This window comes from Bufo bufo, chromosome 7 (assembly GCF_905171765.1).
Source record: "Bufo bufo chromosome 7, aBufBuf1.1, whole genome shotgun sequence".
Classification (NCBI taxonomy): Eukaryota; Metazoa; Chordata; class Amphibia; order Anura; family Bufonidae; genus Bufo; species Bufo bufo.
Genome location: NC_053395.1, coordinates 66,678,383 through 66,703,210, shown reverse-complemented (window position 1 = coordinate 66,703,210; position 24,828 = coordinate 66,678,383). Strand labels below are relative to the sequence as shown.

Below are 24,828 nucleotides of genomic sequence, written 5' to 3'. Positions count from 1 at the left end.
CATTGTGTGGATTAACACCAGGACTGCAATGAGTCGTTTTTCTTTTGCCTTTTGTGTGAATAAACACTGACATTTTGATTTATGAACTTGTTTTGCCTCTGTACTGCGTCCGCTTACCCTGCCTACCAGAGCAAATCCCCACACACCATAAAAAAACACAACACAAAATCACTAGTAAAAGGAGGCAAGAAAAATCCTTCAGTTTTCCGCCTAAAATTCAGATACATTTGGGCAATTCATCAATGGCTTGACGCCAGAAAAACAGGTGCACGGAAGACACAAGCCTCATTTGTGCAAACATTAGTAAATTTTAGCTGTTCTCCACCGCTCTCGCTACTTTTCTAAAAAGTGCCCATGGCTTAACGGAGGCAAGGCTTACCACATCCCAAGAGCTCATGCACACAAACGTATTCTGTTTACATGTCCATTCCGTTTTTTTTGCAGATAGGATGCGAACATATTCATTTTAATGGGTACTGTCCACATCTATATGTCCGTTTCGTAGCCCAGCAAAAATATTGAACATGTCCTATTCTTCCCCCTTTCAAGGACAATAATAGGCATTGTTACAATGGGTCTTCAAAAAATGTATGCAATATGGATGTCACACGGACGTCATCCATATTTTTTGAGGACCCGTGTTTTGCGGAGTGCAAAATACATATGGTGATGTGCTTGAGTCAGACCCCTGCATGGATGTAAATGTCGCACTATACAGGCTGGAAGAATAAAGATCGCTTAGTTCACTCATTGAATGCAGTCCCTCCTTCTAGAGCTATGCGTATGATACTGTATCTGTGAAGGATTCCTAGATTTATGGTGCTGCATTCTTTAATCCTTTCATTGTAGAGATGAGTTAATCAATTCCAAGATTTGGAAATTCAACCAAAATTCGATTTGGATGAATTATGGGGTGAGAGGGAGAGAGATGTGTTTTTTTTTCCCAGGCAATATGAGCATTCTCAATTTTGGGTAGAATTGATTCAGAGCCAAAACAAATCACATTCAGCCAAATCAGACCAGAACCAAATTTTGAGAAACTTGCTCATCTCTAATGGTAATGAATCAAGAGTGTATGCTGTGCTCTTTTTTTCTAAATTATAGTACAAAAATCATCACCAGTTCATAGTTGGTTTTATAGTTTGATTTCTTGTGCACTGACAGCAACAGGGGTGCACCTAGCCTTTCTGCTGCCTGTCTCTGCAGAGTCTGACAAAGGCCTCTAGCACACGAACATATTTTCATTCCGTGTCCGTTCCGTTTATTTCAATGGGTCCACAAAAAAAAAAACAGAAGGCACTCCGTGTGCATTCCATTTCTGTATTTCCGTTACTCCAAAAAATAGAACATGTCCTATTATTGTCCGCATTACGGACAAGGAAAGCACTGTTCTATTAGGGGCCAGCTGTTCCGTTCCACAAAATACAGAATGCACACGGATGTAATCCGTATTTTTTGAGGATCCGTTTTTTGCAGACCGCAAATTACATACTTTATGGATACTATGTTTACGGCTTATACTGCCGTAAACATAGTATCCTCTAAAAATAATTGTACTAAGCTGATGCTGTGCCATTGTGCCTCTCAATGTAACAATCCTCCCAAAATTACCAATAGTAATAATTTTCTGCCAGAGTTCACTATATGTAAATCGCTGCAAAGGTGCACTACAATATATGCAAATGATAATACAAGGTTAAACCCTCACGCTAGATGTTAAAATGAGACTTTAGCCAATATATTCAGCTCAAGAACATATTTGGAGCCTGCACACCCCGTCAAGGTATCTCAGTTGGTGCAGGACCTACCGCTAAACCTACCTATAGTGTGTGAACACTGTCTGATAGGTGCCAAAGTCCGACTCACAGCCAAGCTTCCACAATCCTCCAAAGTGAGATCACAAATACAAAGGGAGGAGGGAGGAGGCTGTGAGCCCCACCTATAACATGCTAGTGTGACACAGGCTACCAGGTGCACCAGAATGTTACCAAAGAAAAAAAATGGTACATTCCACACATATAGAGACAAATCACTGAATAAAGTGGCCCAAATGGGAGGAAATGCCCAGAACCCCAAATACAGTAGAGTATTTATAGCCGGGGGAGCAAAACCTCCACAGATTTCACTATGTGGTAACAGTGTACCCAATATTAATAATGTTGCTCATTTTGCCCCCAGAAGTAATAATGTCCCCATAGTGCCCCTAGTAGTAATAATTCCCCTATAATGTGTTCCTGTGCAAAAATACCCCCTTATAATGTGGCCCAGTACAAGAATTGAACCCTTATAATGTTTGCCACTAAAATACCTCCCCTTGCAATGTGTGCTAGTACAAAAATGTTCCCTTATAATGTGCGTTAAGTATAAAAAATGCCCCCTTATGTGCCAGTACAAAAAAAATGTTCCCTTATAATTAGAGATGAGATTTATCCTGAATTCGATCAGAATTTCAGGATAAATTCGATTTGCCTACAAGCCGAATTTCCTCGTGCTTCGTGTCAGCGAATCGATTTAACCTGAAATAGTATAAAAAAATATATATATATCAAACTTGCCTCCTCCATTTACTCGTGATTGGCCACCAGCCTCCATTTTGCTTGAAGATCTCGGCCGTAATCCTGTGCGGTGCGAAATTACATACGCACAGGATTTTGCCCGAAATCTTCCAGAAAGGTGGCTGCGGCAGGCCCGTCGCGAGCTAATGGAGGTGGTAAGTTTGATAAAAAAAAAAATTATTGTTAATTTTACACTCAAATGCTGTGATCATGTATGAACACGGCATCTGTGGGGTACAATGATGGGGCATCGCTATCGCAGCTCCCTGTCATTGCACCCGCTACTTACAAAAAAATGTGCTTCATGAAGAAGTAATTTGTCACAAAGTGAATTTTTTTGTGAAATTCGGCGAATCAGCCGAATAGAACTTTTAAGAAATTTGCTCATCTCTACTTATAATGTGTGTCAGTACAAAAAACTACCGCATTTTATTGCCCCCAGTAGAATTGATGTCACCATTGTGGCCCCCTTATAATGTGTGCCAGTACAAAAATGCTCCTTTTTACAGCCGCAACGTACAAATAGTGAACCCAACCCCATTGTGGCCCAACAGCATGCTGCCAAATAAAAATAATAAACTCAAATACTTACCTCCATTCTGCTGTCAGCGATGCACTGTAGGACACGGATCTTTTCAAGGCTTTCTCAGGCAGCACGATAAGGATTACAGGCAGCACGATAAGGATGACACTGGCCACTGATAGGCTACAGGAACTAGGATTAAAGCCTATTAGAGGAAATGGCAGGTCAGGGAGACATTGCTCCCATGACCCGTTGCGGTATTCAACTGTATTGTTGTCCTGAGTATAGTGATGCAGTTGAATATGTAGAGATGAGCATTTCCACAATGGAAGCTCTCATTGCCCTTCTGCTGCCCCCCATCTCGCCTCACCTCATTTTCGGTGCATCCCTGGACAGCAAAGGATGCAGCAAATGTATTAAGAGGCCTGCACCTCTTAATAAATTGTTGCATCTTGCTCCAGTGCACTTTAGACTAAGGGGATTATTTACCAAGGTGCAAATTCTTGACTTTTTTTTGTAGTAGCTGTATGTTTTGAAACCAGTATTTTTGTGACAAATTTACAGAATGTTTCTTGCCATTTTTTTTAATTTGTGGCATAAAATTGGGAGAATAACCTAGCAGATAAAGACTAGCACTCTTAGCTCAATTCCAAAATGGTCCCACAGTGAACGTATTTGATTTTTTTAAATTTTGTCCACTGGAACATGTAGTTATTATACCTGCATTCATTCAACATCCTTTTTATATCTTTTGAATGGCATTCTATTCATGCATTAATTGTTTTATTAGTTTTTGCCATACATTTTTAAAAACTAAATTATATCATTTTGACCTATATTTTGGAGTCTACCATGCCGGTCATTAGCTATTAGATTATTGTACACATTCTGCAGGAAGTGTCCATAAATTTTAAATGACTGTACTTTTTTTTGGAATCACATGGTTTCTCCACTAGTGTTTCAGGGCAACTGTTAGGCATAAACCCAGACAATCCCTTAAAATGGTTTTCCACTTAAAGAGGACATGTTACCACTTCTGACATTCCTGTTTTAATATCTTCATCCATTCCCCGTGTAATAACAATTCTGGAGCATCTATTCTTATGGCTCTAAGTTAGGCCATTCCTTTATATTTCAACTAGAAGTTGTGAATGAATTGTTAGCAGTCTGCAGTAAGGGTATATAGGCCTGTTAACCAGTTAGAGTGTGTACCTGCCCAGACTCACTCTATCCAATCAGTGCTGCCATTTTCAGACTGTGCAGGTACACCCCCCAACTTGTTACCACTCCTTTGTACCCTTACTGCAGACTGTTAGCAATTAATTCATAACATGTAGTAGAAATAATAAAGGAGTAGCACAACATACAGGCATAATCGATGTTCCAGAATTCTTATTACAGGGAAATGCATGAAGCTATTAAAACAGGCATTTAAGGAGTGGTGAAAGGTCCTAATTAAAGCATATTCAGAGAGTAGCATCAGGATAGGCCATCAATATCCAATCAGTGGGGGTCTGACTCTTGGCACCCCCATGATCAGCTATTTAAAGAGGACCTTTCACTAGTTTAAAAACTAAAAACTAACTACAGGGAGTGCAGAATTATTAGGCAAGTTGTATTTTTGAGGATTAATTTTATTATTGGACAACAACCATGTTCTCAATGAACCCAAAAAACTCATTAATATCAAAGCTGAATATTTTTGGAAGTAGTTTTTAGTTTGTTTTTAGTTTTAGCTATTTTAGGGGGATATCTGTGTGTGCAGGTGACTATTACTGTGCATAATTATTAGGCAACTTAACAAAAAACAAATATATACCCATTTCAATTATTTATTTTTACCAGTGAAACCAATATAACATCTCAACATTCACAAATATACATTTCTGACATTCAAAAACAAAACAAAAACAAATCAGTGACCAATATAGCCACCTTTCTTTGCAAGGACACTCAAAAGCCTGCCATCCATGGATTCTGTCAGTGTTTTGATCTGTTCACCATCAACATTGCGTGCAGCAGCAACCACAGCCTCCCAGACACTGTTCAGAGAGGTGTACTCTTTTCCCTCCTTGTAAATCTCACATTTGATGATGGACCACAGGTTCTCAATGGGGTTCAGATCAGGTGAACAAGGAGGCCATGTCATTAGATTTTCTTCTTTTATACCCTTTCTTGCCAGCCACGCTGTGGAGTACTTGGACGCGTGTGATGGAGCATTGTCCTGCATGAAAATCATGTTTTTCTTGAAGGATGCAGACTTCTTCCTGTACCACTGCTTGAAGAAGGTGTCTTCCAGAAACTGGCAGTAGGACTGGGAGTTGAGCTTGACTCCATCCTCAACCCGAAAAGGCCCCACTAGCTCATCTTTGATGTTACCAGCCCAAACCAGTACTCCACCTCCACCTTGCTGGTGTCTGAGTCGGACTGGAGCTCTCTGCCCTTTACCAATCCAGCCACGGGCCCATCCATCTGGCCCATCAAGACTCACTCTCATTTCATCAGTCCATAAAACCTTAGAAAAATCAGTTTTGAGATATTTCTTGGCCCAGTCTTGACGTTTCAGCTTGTGTGTCTTGTTCAGTGGTGGTCGTCTTTCAGCCTTTCTTACATTGGCCATGTCTCTGAGTATTGCACACCTTGTGCTTTTGGGCACTCCTGTGATGTTGCAGCTCTGAAATATGGCCAAACTGGTGGCAAGTGGCATCTTGGCAGCTGCACGCTTGACTTTTCTCAGTTCATGGGCAGTTATTTTGCGCCTTTGTTTTTCCACACGCTTCTTGCGACCCTGTTGACTATTTTGAATGAAACGCTTGATTGTTCGATGATCACGCTTCAGAAGCTTTGCAATTTTAAGAGTGCTGCATCCCTCTGCAAGATATCTCACTATTTTTGACTTTTCTGAGCCTGTCAAGTCCTTCTTTTGACCCATTTTGCCAAAGGAAAGGAAGTTGCCTAATAATTATGCACACCTAATATAGGGTGTTGATGTCATTAGACCACACCCCTTCTCATTACAGAGATGCACATCACCTAATATGCTTAATTGGTAGTAGGCTTTCGAGCCTATACAGCTTGGAGTAAGACAACATGCATAAAGAGGATGATGTGGTCAAGATACTCATTTGCCTAATAATTCTGCACGCAGTGTATATCAGTGGGCAGAGGAGCGCCCAGGGGTCCCCCTGCACTTACTAGTATGTCTGGGCGCCGCTCCGTTCGCACGCTATAGGCTCCGGTGTCTCAGCTCCCTCTGTTGTACTGGGCGGAGTTTTTGTATTAGGGTTGTCCCTTGCTGCAGCGCTGGCCAATCGTAGCGCACAGCTCATAGCCTGGGACTCCGGTGCCTATAACGGGCGAACGGAGCGGCACCCAGACATACTAGAAAGTGCAGGGGGACCCCTGGGTGCCGCTCTGCCCACTGATATAGTTAGTTTTTAGTTTTTAAACTAGTGAAAGGTCCTCTTTAAAGGAGCTGAGCTGATCAGATGCAGAGAGTCATATCCCGACCACCGATGCCCTGTACTGCAGATAGGCTATTGATATGCTGAAACTTGTGATAAAAAAATCATTGGCGGATTTTCTCCCCGAGAAAATAGTGAGAGCCAGGGGGGGACTGACCATTCCGGCGGCGGTGGCGGTGGCAGGGGCAGGGAGAGATGAGCGCTTGTCGAAGCGCTTATCTCTATATTCATCTCCCTTCGTCTCCCTTGCCCGTTCCTCTGATAGGCTACAGGCACTAGGCTTGCAGCCTATCAGAGGCCGGTGATGACATCACGCCGCCTGAGCCTCACAGAGCGGGATGCAGGCCATTAGAGGCCTGCATCGCATCGCAGTGTCATGGAGGTAAGTATAAGTGTTTATTGTTTTAATTATTTTTAGTACAGTATGGCAAGAAGGGGGGTGGGGCCCTATATACTGGCACATTATGGGGGGGAGCACTATGGAGAAGGGAGGGAAGGAGCACTATGGGGGCATCTAATGGAGGCTCTATATACTGACACATTATGGGGGAGCACTATGGAGAAGGGGGGAAGGAGCACTATGGGGGCATATAATGGGGGCCCTATATACTGGCACATTATGGGGGGAGCACTATGGAGAAGGGGGGAAAAGAGCACTATGGGGGCATTATATAGGGGCATTGAATACTGGCACCCATTTTGGTGCCACTATGAGAAAGGGGGGAGAGAAGTATTATGGGGGCATCTATGTGGGACAGTCTATAGGGGCATTTTATACTACCACATTATTGCACTATGGGGACGGGGAGGAGCACTCTGGGGGCACTATATAGGAAGGGGAGGAGCACTAGGGGGGCATCTTCTCAGGACACTATATAGGAGTATTTTATACTGGCACAAATTATATGGGCACTATGGGCACCTTAGCTCAACTGGGGGCACTAAGTGTTTTTTGTAGTGGCACACAGTACAGGTCATTGGATCACATGAGGGCACTCTAGTGACATTGACTCTACTGGGGGCACTAAGAGGAGGTATATTTTTTTTTTACTGCCACACAACGGAGCATTTCTTGTACTGGCGCACATTATAAGGGGGCTTTATTACAACTAGGGGACTATGGGAGCATTATTACTTCTGGGACACAATTACTATTGGGGGCACTGTAGGAGCACTATTACTACTAACTGCATTCTGGCACAGAATTATTACTATTGTTGGGATTTTGGGAAGCACTATTACTGTGGGGGCGCCCTGGCACAGTATCGGCTTAGCACAGTTATTTTTGGGGGACATTATGGTTACACTATTAGTGTCAGGGGCACTATTTGCTGGATGCAGTTATTTTTTTAGAGCATTGTGTTCCAATAATTATTGAAGGAGGTGCTATACACTGCGTGCAGAATTATTAGGCAAATGAGTATTTTGACCACATCATCCTCTTTATGCATGTTGTCTTACTCCAAGCTGTATAGGCTCGAAAGCCTACTACCAATTAAGCATATTAGGTGATGTGCATCTCTGTAATGAGAAGGGGTGTGGTCTAATGACATCAACACCCTATATTAGGTGTGCATAATTATTAGGCAACTTCCTTTCCTTTGGCAAAATGGGTCAAAAGAAGGACTTGACAGGCTCAGAAAAGTCAAAAATAGTGAGATATCTTGCAGAGGGATGCAGCACTCTTAAAATTGCAAAGCTTCTGAAGCGTGATCATCGAACAATCAAGCGTTTCATTCAAAATAGTCAACAGGGTCGCAAGAAGCGTGTGGAAAAACAAAGGCGCAAAATAACTGCCCATGAACTGAGAAAAGTCAAGCGTGCAGCTGCCAAGATGCCACTTGCCACCAGTTTGGCCATATTTCAGAGCTGCAACATCACAGGAGTGCCCAAAAGCACAAGGTGTGCAATACTCAGAGACATGGCCAATGTAAGAAAGGCTGAAAGACGACCACCACTGAACAAGACACACAAGCTGAAACGTCAAGACTGGGCCAAGAAATATCTCAAAACTGATTTTTCTAAGGTTTTATGGACTGATGAAATGAGAGTGAGTCTTGATGGGCCAGATGGATGGGCCCGTGGCTGGATTGGTAAAGGGCAGAGAGCTCCAGTCCGACTCAGACACCAGCAAGGTGGAGGTGGAGTACTGGTTTGGGCTGGTATCATCAAAGATGAGCTTGTGGGGCTTTTTCGGGTTGAGGATGGAGTCAAGCTCAACTCCCAGTCCTACTGCCAGTTTCTGGAAGACACCTTCTTCAAGCAGTGGTACAGGAAGAAGTCTGCATCCTTTTAAGAAAAACATGATTTTCATGCAGGACAATGCTCCATCACACGCGTCCAAGTACTCCACAGCGTGGCTGGCAAGAAAGGGTATAAAAGAAGAAAATCTAATGACATGGCCTCCTTGTTCACCTGATCTGAACCCCATTGAGAACCTGTGGTCCATCATCAAATGTGAGATTTACAAGGAGGGAAAACAGTACACCTCTCTGAACAGTGTCTGGGAGGCTGTGTTTGCTGCTGCACGCAATGTTGATGGTGAACAGATCAAAACACTGACAGAATCCATGGATGGCAGGCTTTTGAGTGTCCTTGCAAAGAAAGGTGGCTATATTGGTCACTGATTTGTTTTTGTTTTGTTTTTAAATGTCAGAAATGTATATTTGTGAATGTTGAGATGTTATATTGGTTTCACTGGTAAAAATAAATAATTGAAATGGGTATATATTTGTTTTTTGTTAAGTTGCCTAATAATTATGCACAGTAATAGTCACCTGCACACACAGATATCCCCCTAAAATAGCTAAAACTAAAAACAAACTAAAAACTACTTCTAAAAATATTCAGCTTTGATATTAATGAGTTTTTTGGGTTCATTGAGAACATGGTTGTTGTTCAATAATAAAATTAATCCTCAAAAATACAACTTGCCTAATAATTCTGCACTCCCTGTATGTGTGTAACTAGTATTTTCAGTGGGTTTTTGTTTCTACAGTATAGTTTTGGGGGGTACAGCGTCTCAGTATTGGGGGTGCATGATGGGATGTTGAGAAGGTGGGAGGAAAAGTGAGAAACTAAGATGTCTGTCTGTCTGTCAAACTCTGCAGAGATGAGAGATGGCTGAAAGAAATCATCATGGTGGTCTGGTCTGAATGGAGAAGATGAAGAAAGAGAACACCTACATCAAAGGCGACATCACTGGATGTAAGAGGTATGGGTGTGATATATGGGTGGGGCTATGTGCGGGTGTGGCTTGAAGGTGGGCGGGGACACAGGGGCCCCATAATCTCCTATTGCTCGGGGAAGTGCCACTCCCGAGACCAGGCTCTGGATCCGCCACTGTAAAGAATATTGTGTTATACTTTTAGGGTTATGCTGAGTGAATTGATTCATTCCCAGCGGCCCACATACCTCTGTCTTGTGTATGCGTCATATGGTTCCAGTGCATTAAGAGGCAGCAATTCCAATACCTTTTATCTATCTAGTACAAAAGTAAAAGCCATTATCTGCTCGGCATCACGTTGAGATAGTCTGATGCAAAGCATCACTACCTTATGTTAATTTAAAAGCAATGTGTTTCCAGATAAAGCACTTTGCTTTTTAATAGGTTAGAAGCAGGTGGCATTGCATTAATTTAGAGCCACCTGATTTCTTAATACCGCTAAATTCTCGGCACCCTCTGACTAAGTTTACACGTTGATTTTTTTCCTGCAGTTATTGAAGCCAAAATCAGGAACAAATCATAAATGGAGAACACGCATAAAAGAGAGACTGTGGGGGGGGGGGGGGATTTATAATCTCCCCATGGCAGTTTTCCGGCGTAAAAAAAAATCACAAACGCTATTTTTATGACTTTTTTTATTGCCTTTTGCTCCAAAAATGTTGCACAAGTGGCATTTCTCTGCTGTTCTCTCCACTTTTTTGGAATATTTATCTTCTTTTACGCCAGTTTTCAGGTGTTAAAGAAGGTTGAAATCTACGGCAACTAGGGTCTGGAGTAGACTTCTGTTTAGGTGCACAGAGTGCAGAAGCTGTGCATAATGTATGCTAAGACGTGAGCCTTATGATAATTTAGGTGCATCCTCTGGCAGCACATGTGAATATCATAGACCTGCAGTCTATGAAAAATATCCCCGCCCCCCGGGTTTTCTCCACTTTTTTGAAAAACTGCACATCGAAACACAACCTAAGTAGACACTAGATAAGAGGCAAACACCAGTAATCCCATTGACTACCATGTACCAAACTACAGTGAGAAAGTAAGATGTTGATGGCTTTTCTGTCCTAGATAACAAAGGATGTGGATCCAGTACCTGTAACTACTGTGTAATATAAAAGATTACAGGTACTATAGATGATGTTTGGCTAGTTAAATAAAGACTTGAGTCAATTCGGTAAAAGAAAGAGTCCTTTCTGTCTGCTGAAACTATCCATCAGCTGTTCTTGAGGAGAAACTGTTGAGAACCTTACCCTTGTAGCTCTGCACGGGATTTAGTTTGTGTTTCAATTCCTTGCAGTTTTCCTGATCTCTGTTTCCTATCAATGAATGGAAATATTTTGTAAGAGTGAAATCCCCTATAGTATCCAGTGAGGTCAGTACTCTTTGAGCTCTTGATTTCAGGCTGATACACTAATACATTGGTAGCTATCAGGACGGGAGTGATTTACACTGCTATATAAGGCTTATAGAAGATTGTTCAGACTAGATACGTTTTAGCAAAAGTACTAAATGGGGTTTTTGCATCCCGGGAAATAATGGCATGTTGCTAGGGTATGCCATAGTTTTCTGATTGATGGGGATCTTACCGCAGAGACCTCTAGTGATCTTGAAATGAAGATTCTGGTTTAGACTTGTGGACCGATCCCTTTTTTCCTCTGCTACCAGTCATATGCTATGCAAGGAACTGCAACACAGCTTATTTCAAAAGAAATTTCTGGAATGATAAAATCCCTTTAAAGGGCATCTGTCAGCAGATTTGTACCTATGTAACTGGCTGACCTGCTGAATGTACAGTACAATTAGCAGCTGAAGACATCTGTGTTGGTTCCATGTTCATATGTGTCTGCATTGCTGAGAAAAATTATGTTTTATTATATGCAATGGAGCCTCTAGGAGTAGGGATGAGTGAACTTCAGTTTTTGAAGTTCGAGTTTAGGTTCAGTTATATGGTGAATTGCGTTATGGAAGTACAGTAGTAAACCAGGATGGCCATTCTGTATATAGTAGGCTTGTTTCTACTTCATATGGACAACATGTTTTGTGGAAAGTAGATAAGAAATGTCAACCAACAAACTGAACAGCTGCTTGAGCATCGCAAATGGCTGGATACGGATGTACACAGGCAGCTAAACTTGTTGCTGAAGCGTGGCAGCGGGCTGTCCTGGTTTACCATCCCATGTGTATACTCTACTCCTCCTGTCGGTTGACTACCGTTCTCGGTGGACTGCATATATGTAGCTTTGGCTGCACCGACCTTCTAATTTGCTCCATCAGCTCACATTAGTGTTGTGCCTACCTGTCCGCAACACACAGTTGAGCACAAATAGTTGAGCACAATACATCCCCTAGGAGACCTTTACACTAGATTTTTTACCCTATGAGTGCCTCTCTTTCTCTTTTCTCTATTTTTTCTGCAGTTTCTGTAGCAAATTGGTTACTCCAGCGCTGCACCCATTCGATCCACTACAAATGGATGGAGCTGTGTAGTCCCAGTGCCAACTTCTGGCGCCAAAGATCTTATAATTCATGTGGAACTGGAACAAACAAGAGTGACATTATTAAATATATTTCCGCTGGTTTTCTTATGGACCCACTATACCACTTATTCTGACGCATATGACATTTCATTTATCAATAATTTTTGTCACTTTTTTGATTAAGTACAGTGGTTTATTCAGAGTGAGAGACTTGCAAACCATGTAACTCAATCAAAGTATATTAAATAATTGCACAAGTGTTTACCACACAAGGCAAAGTGCCCCTCAACTCAGAGAGGCACCATTTTTCAATTGCAAGGGGTGGAGTAAATATATTAGACCATGACTTTAAATTTTTCTGTCAGAAGTGGCCACTGCAATGATGTAAGTAGTTATGGTGATTTATGCCACCGTGCCTTCAGACTACCACTTCCCTACGTGGGATTAAAGGGATTGCCCAATACTAGAAAAAGGGTCTGCTATTTTTTAAACATCTCTGCATCTATCCATTGGCTATGTTTTATATTGCAATTGATCCCGATTCAAATGGAGCTGAACTGTAATACCAGGACCAGCCCATAGGTAGATGTGGTGCTATTTTTACAAAAACAGACCCCTCATTTTAGTCCTGGACAAGGTGGAAAGAAATCAGAAACTTCTCCTAAGGTTGTGCTGATGTTTAATACTAATTATGAGTATTGTTGAGCGAATCGAAGTTCACACAGTGGACTTCAATCCGAATTTCAGGGAAAATTTGATTAGCTACAAAGCCAAATTTTCTTGTGCTTCGTGGTGACAATCATCTTCCCTAAAATAAATTTAAAAATAAAAAGCCCTCTACTAACAAAGAAATGCACTTCGTGACTAAGTCATTTGTCACAAAACTAATATCTTTGTGAACTTTTGAGAACTCATGTCTAAGTAAGTATGAGTAAAGACTCCACTGTGGAGGTAAGTGATTTACCAGCATTTGGCTGCCTGCTTTCCACTGCTGTGCTAGGAAGAAGAGTTCTCAGTCAAGGAAAACTAGGGGCACATTCATTAAGATGACGCCGGTCTTAATAAACCCCTAAGCTAGCAGTGGATCTGCTGAAGTTATAAAGAGGCACAGGCTGTTGCACCGCTGTCTTCGCCTGAAATACACCTGCATAGTAAAGCCTCATGCACACGTCCGTGGAACACGGACCTTGAGATACCGGCCTGGATTCCTGCTGAGTGCAGGAGCGCATGTCGTCATTAGTTGCTATGACGCAGTGCACTTCGTGCCGCCACTGCTGTTCTGTACAGCAGCGGCACGAAGCGCACGGAGTCACAGCAACCAATGATGCCGTGCGCTCCAGCAGTCAGCAGGAATCCAGGCCGGTATCTCACGGTCCGTGTTCCAAACACTATATAATAGGGCCACAAAAGTCCCTTTAAGGACTGGTGTAGGTGTGCTATCGCTAGGTGTGATATACTGAGGGGTGTGATATACTTAAAAAATACTTCCTAACATAGAAAGTATATTACAGTGCATTTGTATTGTGTAGCAGTTGTGTGTGTGTTTCTGCTGCGATACCACAGCTATATAGAGGGACAAACATTATTGGAATAACAAATTGCAACTGGTGTGATATACCTGTTGCCTCCAAAAAAACTGATTGAGGGGTGTGATATACCTATAATATACTTTTTAACATAGAAAGTATATTATAGTGCATTTGTATTGTGCAGGAGTTGTGTGCGGTTCTGCTAGGATACCGCAGGTATAAAGAGGGACAAGAGTTATTGGAAAAACTATTTGCAACAAGTGTGAATTACCTGTTGCCCCAAAAAAAATGATTGAGGAGTGCGATATACCTGCTTCTACAAAATACTGACTAAATGGTTTGATATAATGGCACCGCTGAACGACCAATATATTTTTTCCTGCTCCACTAATACACGCCACAAAAGGCTTTAGAACATATAACTGCACCACTGAATGGAAAATATATTTTTTCTTTCTCCACTAATACACGCCACAAAAGGCTTCACAACAGATAACTGCACCGCTGAACACCAAATATATTTTTCTTTTTCCACTAATACACGCCACAAAAAGCTTTAGAACATATAACTCCACTGTTGAACGGCAAATATATTTTTCTTTTTTCACTAATACACGCCACAAAAGCCTTTTGAACCTATAACTGCACCTCTGAACGGCAAATATATTTTTATTTTGCCACTATTACATGACAAAAAGGGCTTTATAACATATAACTTCACCGCTGAATGGCAAATATATATATTTTTTGCCACTTTTACATGCCACAAAAGGCTTTAGAAAATATAACTGTACCACTGAACTAAAAGGCTTTAGAACATATAATGGCACAGCTGAATGGCAAATATATTTTTTTTTGCCACTAATCCACACTACAAAAGGCTTTAAAACATAGAACTGCACCACTGAACGGCAAATATATTTTAATTTTGCCACTAATACACGCCACAAAAGGCTTTAGAACAAATAACTGCACCGCTGAACGGCAAATATATTTTTCTTTTGCCACTAATAGATGAAAAAAGTGCTGTCATTTTAGCACTTCACCACACAACGACTAATAAGCCCTTTTTTTCCCACTAATACAAGCCAAAAAATGCTTTAGAACATATAACTGCACCGCACAAGGAAATAAGACGTAGATATATAACCCTGTTAATGGCTATAACACCACAATAACAAGAACGGTTTGCTGGAATTACAGAGCTGTATAATGGCTATTAGGATCCCAAGTCAGTGCAGCAAGGTGTATTAGGATTGTTCCCATTACCCAGTCTGTAACAACCTACTGAACCCTGTTCAACATAAATGCTGTAGAATGATTCTTCCCTATCCTTTCCCTACACCTTGAATAATCTTTCCCTGCACTTGTAAATAGTTTTTTTAGCACAATGAAGTTTTATCTAACACTGTTCCTAGCGCCTGCTGATGTCTCTTCCTGCACTAAGTACACTGGAAAATGGCAGAATCCAAGATGGCTGAGGCTATTTATAGGGCTTTGACATTGGCTGCATGCATGGCATTATGGGTGATCCCGCTTTCCCAGAGTTCCTTGCTCCATGTCCTCACATGTGCAGCAGCCATTTTAGCAAAAATGTGATGCATTACCATGAACCGTGAGGAAATTCAGATTTGGTGCGATCAAATTTTTCCTGAAATTCGGATCGAATTCCACTTCGTCAACTTCGATTCGCTTATCTCTAATAATGATGTTAGTTTTGCATTTTTCCTTTTAAAAATTCGCACATTACTGAGATCACAATCTCCCATCACAGATACCATCTAGCATATTTAAAGATCATTTGTCATTATAATCATCCCTATTATACCAGGCATCATGTTGACTAAAATGAGCCCTGTCTCTCTGCAACTGGTATTACCAATGCAGACAAATTCTTATCTTTAGTTATATGTAAATGAGATTCTCAGAGCAAAAAGGGGCTGGGCTAGCCCCTTGCAGCACCACTTCACCTCATCCTCCCTTATTGCCACTCTCCCTCAAAGTGAGATTTACAGGACCAGGCATTCTCCCTGTTATGATGCCTACCTCATAAATATGTATCATGCAGTACCATTGGTGTATGTGCAGTGAAAATCTCAGCGCGGACGGCTCTCGAATCTTCACTGCGCAACCGCAAGCAAGAGATTTTAGAGTGAGACATCTGAGCAGTAAGGATGTCTGTCCCTTTCAATTTTACTGGGTGTGGGAATAGCAACAGTGAGAGGTAGAGGTAAAGCAGTGCTCTGAGGGAGTAGGCTAGCCCCTCGGTGCTCCGAGCACCTCATCTGAATATAACTAAAGATAAGTATTTCACTGCATTGGTAATACTGATTGCAGAGAGAAAGGGATCATTTTTAGAGATGAGAGAATCGACTCCCACGAAGTGGAATTCGATCCGAATTTCAGGATAACTTTGATTCGCCTCGAGGCCGAAAATCCTCGTGCTTCGTGTTAGCGAATCGATTTAACCAGAAAAAGTGTAAAAAACAAAAAAAAATCATACTTGCCTCCTCCATTTGCTCGTGATGGCCAGCCCCTGCTATCTTGCTGAAGGTCTTGAACGAAATCCTGACCTCACGCCGTGTGAGATTTCGCGCCAGATTTTCAAGCAAGATGGCTGTGGCCAGCCCGTCGTGAGCAAATGGAGGCGGTAAGTTTGATTTAATGTTTGATAAAAAAAATATATAATTATGTTCATTTTACACAGTTTTTACATCTATGAATGCATGCATCTAAGGGGTACAATGACGGGGGTCGGCGTTATCGCAGCTCCCTCTCATTGCACCTGCTACTTACAAAAAAATGTGCTCCGTGACGAAGTAATTCGTCACAAAGCAAATGTTTTTGTAAAATTCGTCATATCAGCCTAATCAAACTTTTCAATAATTCGATCATCTCTACTCATTTTAGTCACTATGATCAAACCTTCCAAGTAGTATGTCTGTCTGGTTTAATAGGGTTGATCATGTTCACAGATGTTCTTTGGAACACGTGAAGTCTTTTCAAAGCAGCGAACCCTGAAAAAGGTGCATGCAGTGGAAATAAGAGGTTGCGTGCATTAGTTTTATTTCTCCTAATGAAGATAACTTTGCCAAGGTTAGCCTTGGCGATCAGGTGGTTGTTGCTGTTCTGGTGTCTAGAATCTCCTAGAAAATATTGGTTCAACCATACAATTCCCCTACAGCAGCCCCTGAATGTAAAATGTAGCATTATATATGTACAACATATTCAAGTGAGACTTCATGTTGAAACTATTGCTGTGAAAAGAGATGACCAAATTGATTCTACACTAATCAAACTTTTTGTGATTCGTCCTGCAAAAATTGCTCAAAATGGTGGCCATCATTTTACAGACATATAAGAAGGCATCTGCCACCAAAAAGGGATAATTTTTGGATTGTCTTAAAAAAAAAATCTGACAGTACAGTGTGATTTTAAACAGACGGTATGTTACCACCGGCTACCATCCATTTATCTATAGATGCTGGAGCTCACCCATAAACTAAAGTCACATGAGCTCTTAAAGGCTATATGTACACCTTCGGGGACATTTTTTTAAATGATTGCATTTTACTCATTTTGGGCTAAATTATTTTCTTAATTTGGTCTTTAATAAAAATGTTCAGTAGTTTCTAAGATACAAGAGTGAAAAAAATCAGTCTTAAATTTTTAGCCCAAAATGTGTAAAATATATGATGTACATAGCCTTTAAGGGTAGAAAACCCTGATATTAGATTTACATTTCTAGACATTTTACACCATGCACCCTTGTATCATCATTACTAGACTGAAAACTAGATCACATAATCAAAGAAAAAAACATAGAAATAACATACAAAGGCATGTTAACAACAAATAGTAATTACCTTTTTATTAATAAAAACTCTGCCAGAGGTTGAACAGAGGTATATCAAGGAAGGTTTTGGCTGCAGTGAGGTGTCATTGGAGGGCATGGCATACAGAGCGTTTAGTGGTTATACGAAGCATCAATTTAACAGAGGAATTTTTGAAAGCAGAAATTGATCCCAAAGGAGAAAGAATGAAAAATATGTCTCATTTTGATTTCACGCATTATCCTTTATCTCTAGGCTTCTATTCGTGGCAAAACAAAAATAAAACTGAGAAATTATTTGTGAACCTAGTAAAAGGAATCTTAAACCAGCTGTATTGTAGATCTATGATCCTAAAGTATAACAAACCTTCAATTTGTTGAAAACTGTTACAAATGCCATATTTTATGTGATATATTTTAGTAAATTATTTTATTGTTTTTCTAGAAAAAAAAGCCCCTAAAGTTTGGGCCTTTCAGTAGCACTTTTCACTGCATGTATGCTGTGTACGGATTCTGAGTTCTACAACATGCATTGCATTGAGCGCCATACTGGCAGGAGCACACATCGCTAACCCTTCCTGTGCCCGCTGCCCTGCCCCTAATTGTGCCCGCTGTGCTGTTACTGACAGCCAGGCCCCTGTTGTATCCACCTGCATTGCTAAAAAAGCTCTGATGTTGATGGATCAACCTCTAAGATAATGTGGTCAATGCTGGCCGCCACATCAATGGGGTTTACAGAGGGAAGGAGCTTCTTTTGTTGATGTGATTATGGAGTGCCGATGGTTGCCATGGCACCCAGAAGCCTCTCAGAAGCCTGGGGACCTGTCAAGTACAGAAGCATATGAGGCCTTAAAACTGACAGTTTCAAAGCAGTATAATACAGTATGTTGGAGTTAAAATAAAATATAAAAACATTTTTTTCATGTGTAAAAAAAAATCTCCTTTTTCTCATAAATCCAATAACTGTTGTAAAACATAGAAAAATAAAAATAGACATAGTAGGAATTGCTGCATTCTTAACAATCAACTCTATAAAACTCAGTAAAAATATCACATGATCAGATGAATGTTGTAAAAAAATAAACAAAAACTGCACCAGAACAGCCATTTTTTTGTCTCCTCACTCCCCAAAAATCATAATATGAAGCGACCAAAAAAAGTCATATGTATGTACTCTAAAATGGTATCATTGACATCATCTCATCCTGTCAAAACTAGCCCTCAAACAAGACAACATAAAAATAAAATTATGGCTTTTAAAAAAAAATGCTTTTATTGTGTAAAACTGAAAAAAATACACATATTTGTTATCCCCACATGCATAACAACCTTATTTATTAAAATGTCACATGATCTATCACATCAAGTGAATGCTGTAAAAAAATCATTAAAACTGTACCAGAACAGCCATTTCTGGTCGCCTCGCCTTGCATAAAACATAATAATAAGCATTATAATTGCCATAAAAATTGCGACAAAAAAATAATATTTTATTAAAAAATGCTTTGGGTAAAAGTAGTAAAACTATATAAAATTGGTACATCTGTATTTGTAATGATTAGCAGAATAAGGTTAATATTTCAACTGTTTTGCATGGTGTATGCTGCAATAACAAAACCCAAAAAGCAATGGCAGATGTGCTGCCTTTTGTTTATTCTGATTCCCAAAAAGGGAAATAAAAAGTGATCAAAACATTGTATGGACCTAAAATAGTACCATTGATAATAGCAACTTATGTCACAAAAATAAGACCTCCCACGGCTTAGTTGAGAGAAAAAAAATATAGTTGTCAGAAAATGACTGTACTGGTATCCCAGTGGCTTTGAAAGCAACATGGTGCCCATAAATTAATCCATTAAAATCTGCGCTGCAAAGCCAACTGGTGGTGTTTCCCTTCTGAACCCTGCAGTATACCCAAACTGTTTAAATCCACATTTATAGCATTTCTGTACCTAGTAGAACTTGCTCAATAATTTAAGGGGCACAGCATATTGAGCACTGAAATCCCTTATCTATGGAAAATTAGCCATTTTCATTTTGCACAGTCACCTGCTCATTAATTTCTGAAAAATACCCGTTGTGTTAAAATGCTCACTCTAGTACTTAATACATAACTTGGGGAGTGTTATTCCCAAAATAAAATTACTTTTGGGTGTTTCCACTGTATGGGTACCAAATATGATGAGCACCCAAAAAACATTCAACTAAAATCCACCCTCCAAAAGCCAAATGGTGCTCCTTCCCTTCTGAGCCCTACCATGTGCCCATACAGCAGCTCATGTCCACATTTATGGAATTTCTGTACCTGGTAGAACCTGCTATGACCATCTGGGACAACATATTGAGCACTGAAATGTCATATCTGTGGAATAATTGTGATTATCATTTTGCATGGTCTGCTGTGCATTTCTTTCTGCAAAATGCCTGTGGCATCAAAATGCTCACTTCATCCCTCAATACCTTGAGGGGTGGAGTTTCCTAAGTGGAGTCACTTTTAATGGGTATCATTTATTATTTCACCCCAGAGCCTCTACTGTTGTGAGCATAAGCAATTTATATCATCACAGTGGGCCTCAAAATGGGTATGGTGCTGTTATATCGCGCATGCGCCTTACGTGATGCCGGCCTGTCTGCTCTCCTGTCTGCTCTCCCTCCCGTGCGCGCGGCCGGCATCGCGTAAGGCGCATGCGCGATTCTCTTACATGATCGCGCTTTTGTCAGCAAGAAAGACGGGATCGCGCGGCGAATCAGGAGGACGGCGCATGCGCAGGTTTCGGAAGCGCCGTCCCGGCGACTGAGCAGGCTGTCAGTTAAGGAGCATGGAGGAGGGGTTAGGGCAGGGGCGGTACGGCCAGAGGAGATGGAAGGGCTACCCCCTTGACTGGTTGCATGACTGTTGGAGCACCGAATGTGAAGTTTATAAGACGATTTTTTGAAGTATAAAGAGCCCAGGAAAGTGGCACTAACATGGATAACAACACACTCAAGATAATCTATAAGGTACTGTTGCTAGTTTATAAAGTGAAAATGAGGTGAAAGGTTCGCTTTAAGATCTTAAGGTCAGTTATAAAGTCTCAGAAAACCTCTTTTAAGTTTGTGGATGAAACATGAAAAAATTTAGAAAAGTTCATCGGATATAAATACTTTTTCAAAGCACTGTAATTGAAATAAAACATAATATTTTATTTCATGCTCTAATCTGAAAAAACTTTAGGGTTTAGTTTTCAAAATAGGGTCACTTTTTAGGTTTTACACTGTACTGATACCTCACATATTCTGCAAATGTGACATGATACCCGAAAATCTTTCCAGTAAAAACTGCCCTCCAAAAGCCAAATGGCATTCCTTCCCTTCTGAAACCTGTGGTATGCCCATACAGCAGTTTATGACCATATATGGGGTGTTGCCGTATTCACAAGAAAGTGGGTAACTAATTGTGAGGTGAAATTTCTATTGATACCTCTTGTAAAATGTGGGCCTAATGCAACACTTTATTGGAACAAATGTAATTTTACAGTTTTTATAGCCAAGTGTCTCCAAATTCTATAAAACTCCAGTGGGATCAAAGCACTCACTACACCCATTGATAAATTTCTTGAGGGGTGTTGTTTCCAAAATGAGCATGGGGTGCTTTTACTGCAGGGGTACTTCAGGCTCTTGTCAAATGTGAAATGATGCCAAAAACCACTCCAGCAAAATCTGCCCTCCAAACCAAACTCTGTTTTGCCCATGTGGCATGTGCCCATACAGCAGTTTATGCCCACATATGGGGTGTTTCTATAAACTACTGTATCAGAGCAATAAATATTGATGTTGGTTTTGGTGTTACCCCTTGCTGTGCTACAGTTAAAATGGGTAAAAACTGAAAATCTTCACAAAGAATGAATTGGATCATTTATCAAACTGGTGTAAAGTAGAACTAGCTTAGTTTCCTATCGCAACCAATCAGATTTCACCTTTAATTTTCCAAAGGAGCTGTCAAATTGAAAGGTGGAATCTTATTAGTTGCTATGGCCAACTAAGCCAGTTCTACTTTACACCAGTTTGATAAATGACCCTGGAAATTTTTTAAATTTCACTTACAATTTGCTTTAATTTTTGTGGAACACCTAAAGGATTAACAAAGTTCCTAAAATCAGTTTTTAATAAATTGAGGGGTGTGGTTTTTTAAATAATATCATTTATGGGTGGTTTCTATCATTTAAGCTCTTCAAAGTCACTTCACAACTGAAATGGTCCTGAAATAAAGTTGGTTTTCCGAATTTTCTTGAAAATTTGAAAAATTGCTTCTAAAATTCTAAGCCTTCTAATTTAGTAAAAAAACCTAAAATTACATTTACAAAGTGATACCAACATAAAATATACATATGGGGAAAGTTAATAACTTTTATGTGGTCTTACTGTCTTAAAAGCAGAGAAATTAAAATTTTGAAAATTGGAAATTTTTCCAAATTTGCTTACCCATATTTGCCATTAACATGAAGCATGATGTGTCACGAAAAATAAAAATCTCTGAAATGCTTGGATAAATATAAGCATTCCAAAGTTATTACAATAAAGTGACATGTCTGACCAAAAAATAGGCTGTGTCAGGAAGGTGAAAAATGACCGTTTAGAAGGGGTTAATAAGCACATGATCAACATTTAGGATAGGTGGTCATGTTCGTGTGTAAACAAACTGCATGAAAGTAGCATAAACAGTTCTAAAATAAACTTTTATAGTATATAGGTGCTAATCTTTAATATGATGATCACACATAAGGTAATATTTACATGGAATACATTTAGCATTTTTAGTGCACCTTAAAGGAGTTGCCCCACGAAAAATATTCTGCAGTTTTCAAACTAGCATCTGGATCTGAATAATTTTGTAATTGCATGCTGAGATAGGGAGAGAGCTCCAGCAGAATAGACAGGACCTCTGAACTGTCAGCTTGATATAAATCTAGCAGAGCAATGAATGCAGAGATCTCTGAATCCATGTTAGGTACAGGGCTGGTTCTAGCTTTCTTAGAAAGAGATTGTCATGTATTATATGCTGCCTGATTTTAATTTTTTTAATTAGTCATGGGATAACCCCTGTAAGGAAAGATCATTTTGTACCCAATGTACTTTTGAAAGCAGAATGTTATCAAAACAGCATGCTAAATAATGTTATATTACATGAAGGCTAGTCTCTCAGCAGTCTACTGTCTCCGAAAGACAATCAACTTAATACACTGCATGAGGTAGTTGTAGTTTTTCTCTATGCCATGTAGTTTTGGAATCTAGGATATCACATGCTGACACATATTGACCTTACAGGTAATCAAGAGAAATAGTAAGGAATGTAAAGTCTTACTCGTTTAGCGTGTGAGCTGGTATCTCAATCCGTTCATTTTGACCATAACAGCTTGATCTGGTTTCTGGAATTACTGAATATGTGTCCAACATGGCTGATGCAGCTGTGGTGATAATTCCAAGGCCATCTCTCACTCTGGCCTCCAAGGTGTAGTCCCAGTCATCATACGATACAGAAACCAATCCAGATGGAAATTCAAATGGTATTACTTCTGTGTTACCCGTCACCAGATTGGCAACAATCCAAATATAACCGTATCCCATAAGGCCTATAGAGCGTGCTTCTTCAAAAATTTTAATGGATTCATCCTTTGAACAATAAAGGAGTATAACAGAAGAATGGATCTTCTTCAGCTGAGTAAGGGTTTGTGCATCAGTATATGATGTGTCCAGAGTAATTACATTCTGCATGTCCCAATCCACAAAACTATTCTCCACAGTGATTTTTAGGAAACTTATAAAGTCTCGATAACCCGGGAAGGTGCTCGTTATCACAGAGAATACATGCCAGTCATATTCCTCCATAATACTAAGCATGACAATAGCTTGTTGAGTGATGGAAGCTCCAAACTGATAGAAGGTTGACATTGCATCCTGTAAAAGAATATTATAAGATATGAATGACAGGAACAAAATTCTGTACTTTGTGTAACATATACTAAATATACAGTAAGTATGTGTGTCTGTATGGTGTAGAATATACAGATATGCAATTGCTAAGTGAAGAGTTTTCCATGTAGTCCTGCAGGTATTAAACATCTAACATAGTAGATCAAGAACATAGATTTGGTAATAGGTTCTTCAACCAAGCTTGAAGCAGCTTTCTCAGACATTGACTGGAAGGCTAAGGGATAGGGGGAGTGAGGTCTATAACCACAGTAAAAAGAAAATGGCTTAAAGGGTCACATCATGTAATCCTGAGGCCCCTTTCACACGGACGAGAATTCCGTGCGGGTGCAATGCGTGAGGTGAACGCATTGCACCCTCACTGAATCCGGACCCATTCACTCCAATGGGACTGTGCAGATGAGCGGTGATTTTCTCGCATCACGTGTGCAAGTGCGGATGCGGTGCGATTATCCATATTGCTTCCTTTGCTGGCTAGATTCATTTTTCCATCACATTATACACTGCTCGTTTCCCTGGTTATGACCACCCTGCAGTCCAGCAACAATGGCCGTGCTTGCACACTAAAGGAAAAAGCACTATCTTATGTACACTCCCACGGTGCTGGCAGTTGTTACCAGAGAGGCCGGCACTTTTTCCTATAAATGTGTAAGCATGACCACTGCTGATGGATTGCAGGGTGGTCGTAACCATGGAAATTAGCTTTGTATAATGTAATGGAAAAATGGACAAACACAATACATTAGTCAGTGCCTTGTATTAACTTTCTCTACATGATAAATCGCACGTGCGCTCCTGCTCTGAACAGGAATCCAGCCCGGCATACCATGGACCGCTCTCGGCCGCGGAATATGGCCGCGTGCATTCAGCCTTAGGGTAAAATTGCATTTATAACACATTTCATCTGTTGGCCCTGTTCTAAAGACTAGATATGTGAAGTTATTTGACAGTGAAGATTAGTGATGAGCGGGAGGTGCCATATTCTATTTCGTGATATTTCGTCAAAATCGATTATTCGTCATTATTCTATCTATCGTGAATAATATGCAATTTAATTATTCACATATTGCGTATTTTATATGTATAAGACCTCCTGCACACGACCGTTTTTTCCCCCCGTTTACTGGCTGTTTTTTGCGTTCCGTATACGGTTCGTATACAGAACCATTCATTTCAATGGTTCCTCAAAAAAAACGCAATGTACTCCGTATGCATTCCGTTTCCGTATTTACGTTTTTCCGTTCCATTTAAAGATAGA

General features: G+C 40.3%; 1 protein-coding gene across 1 annotated transcript in view; it reads right to left on the bottom strand.

The window, feature by feature from the left end:
- Positions 1-24,828, bottom strand: part of GRIN2A (glutamate ionotropic receptor NMDA type subunit 2A) — an 858,974-nt gene that overhangs the window by 427,094 nt on the left and 407,052 nt on the right. The window contains exon 2 of the mRNA XM_040441454.1: positions 22,945-23,537. Coding sequence (XP_040297388.1) covers positions 22,945-23,537 — 593 coding nt within the window. The remainder of the gene's footprint in view (positions 1-22,944; positions 23,538-24,828) is intronic.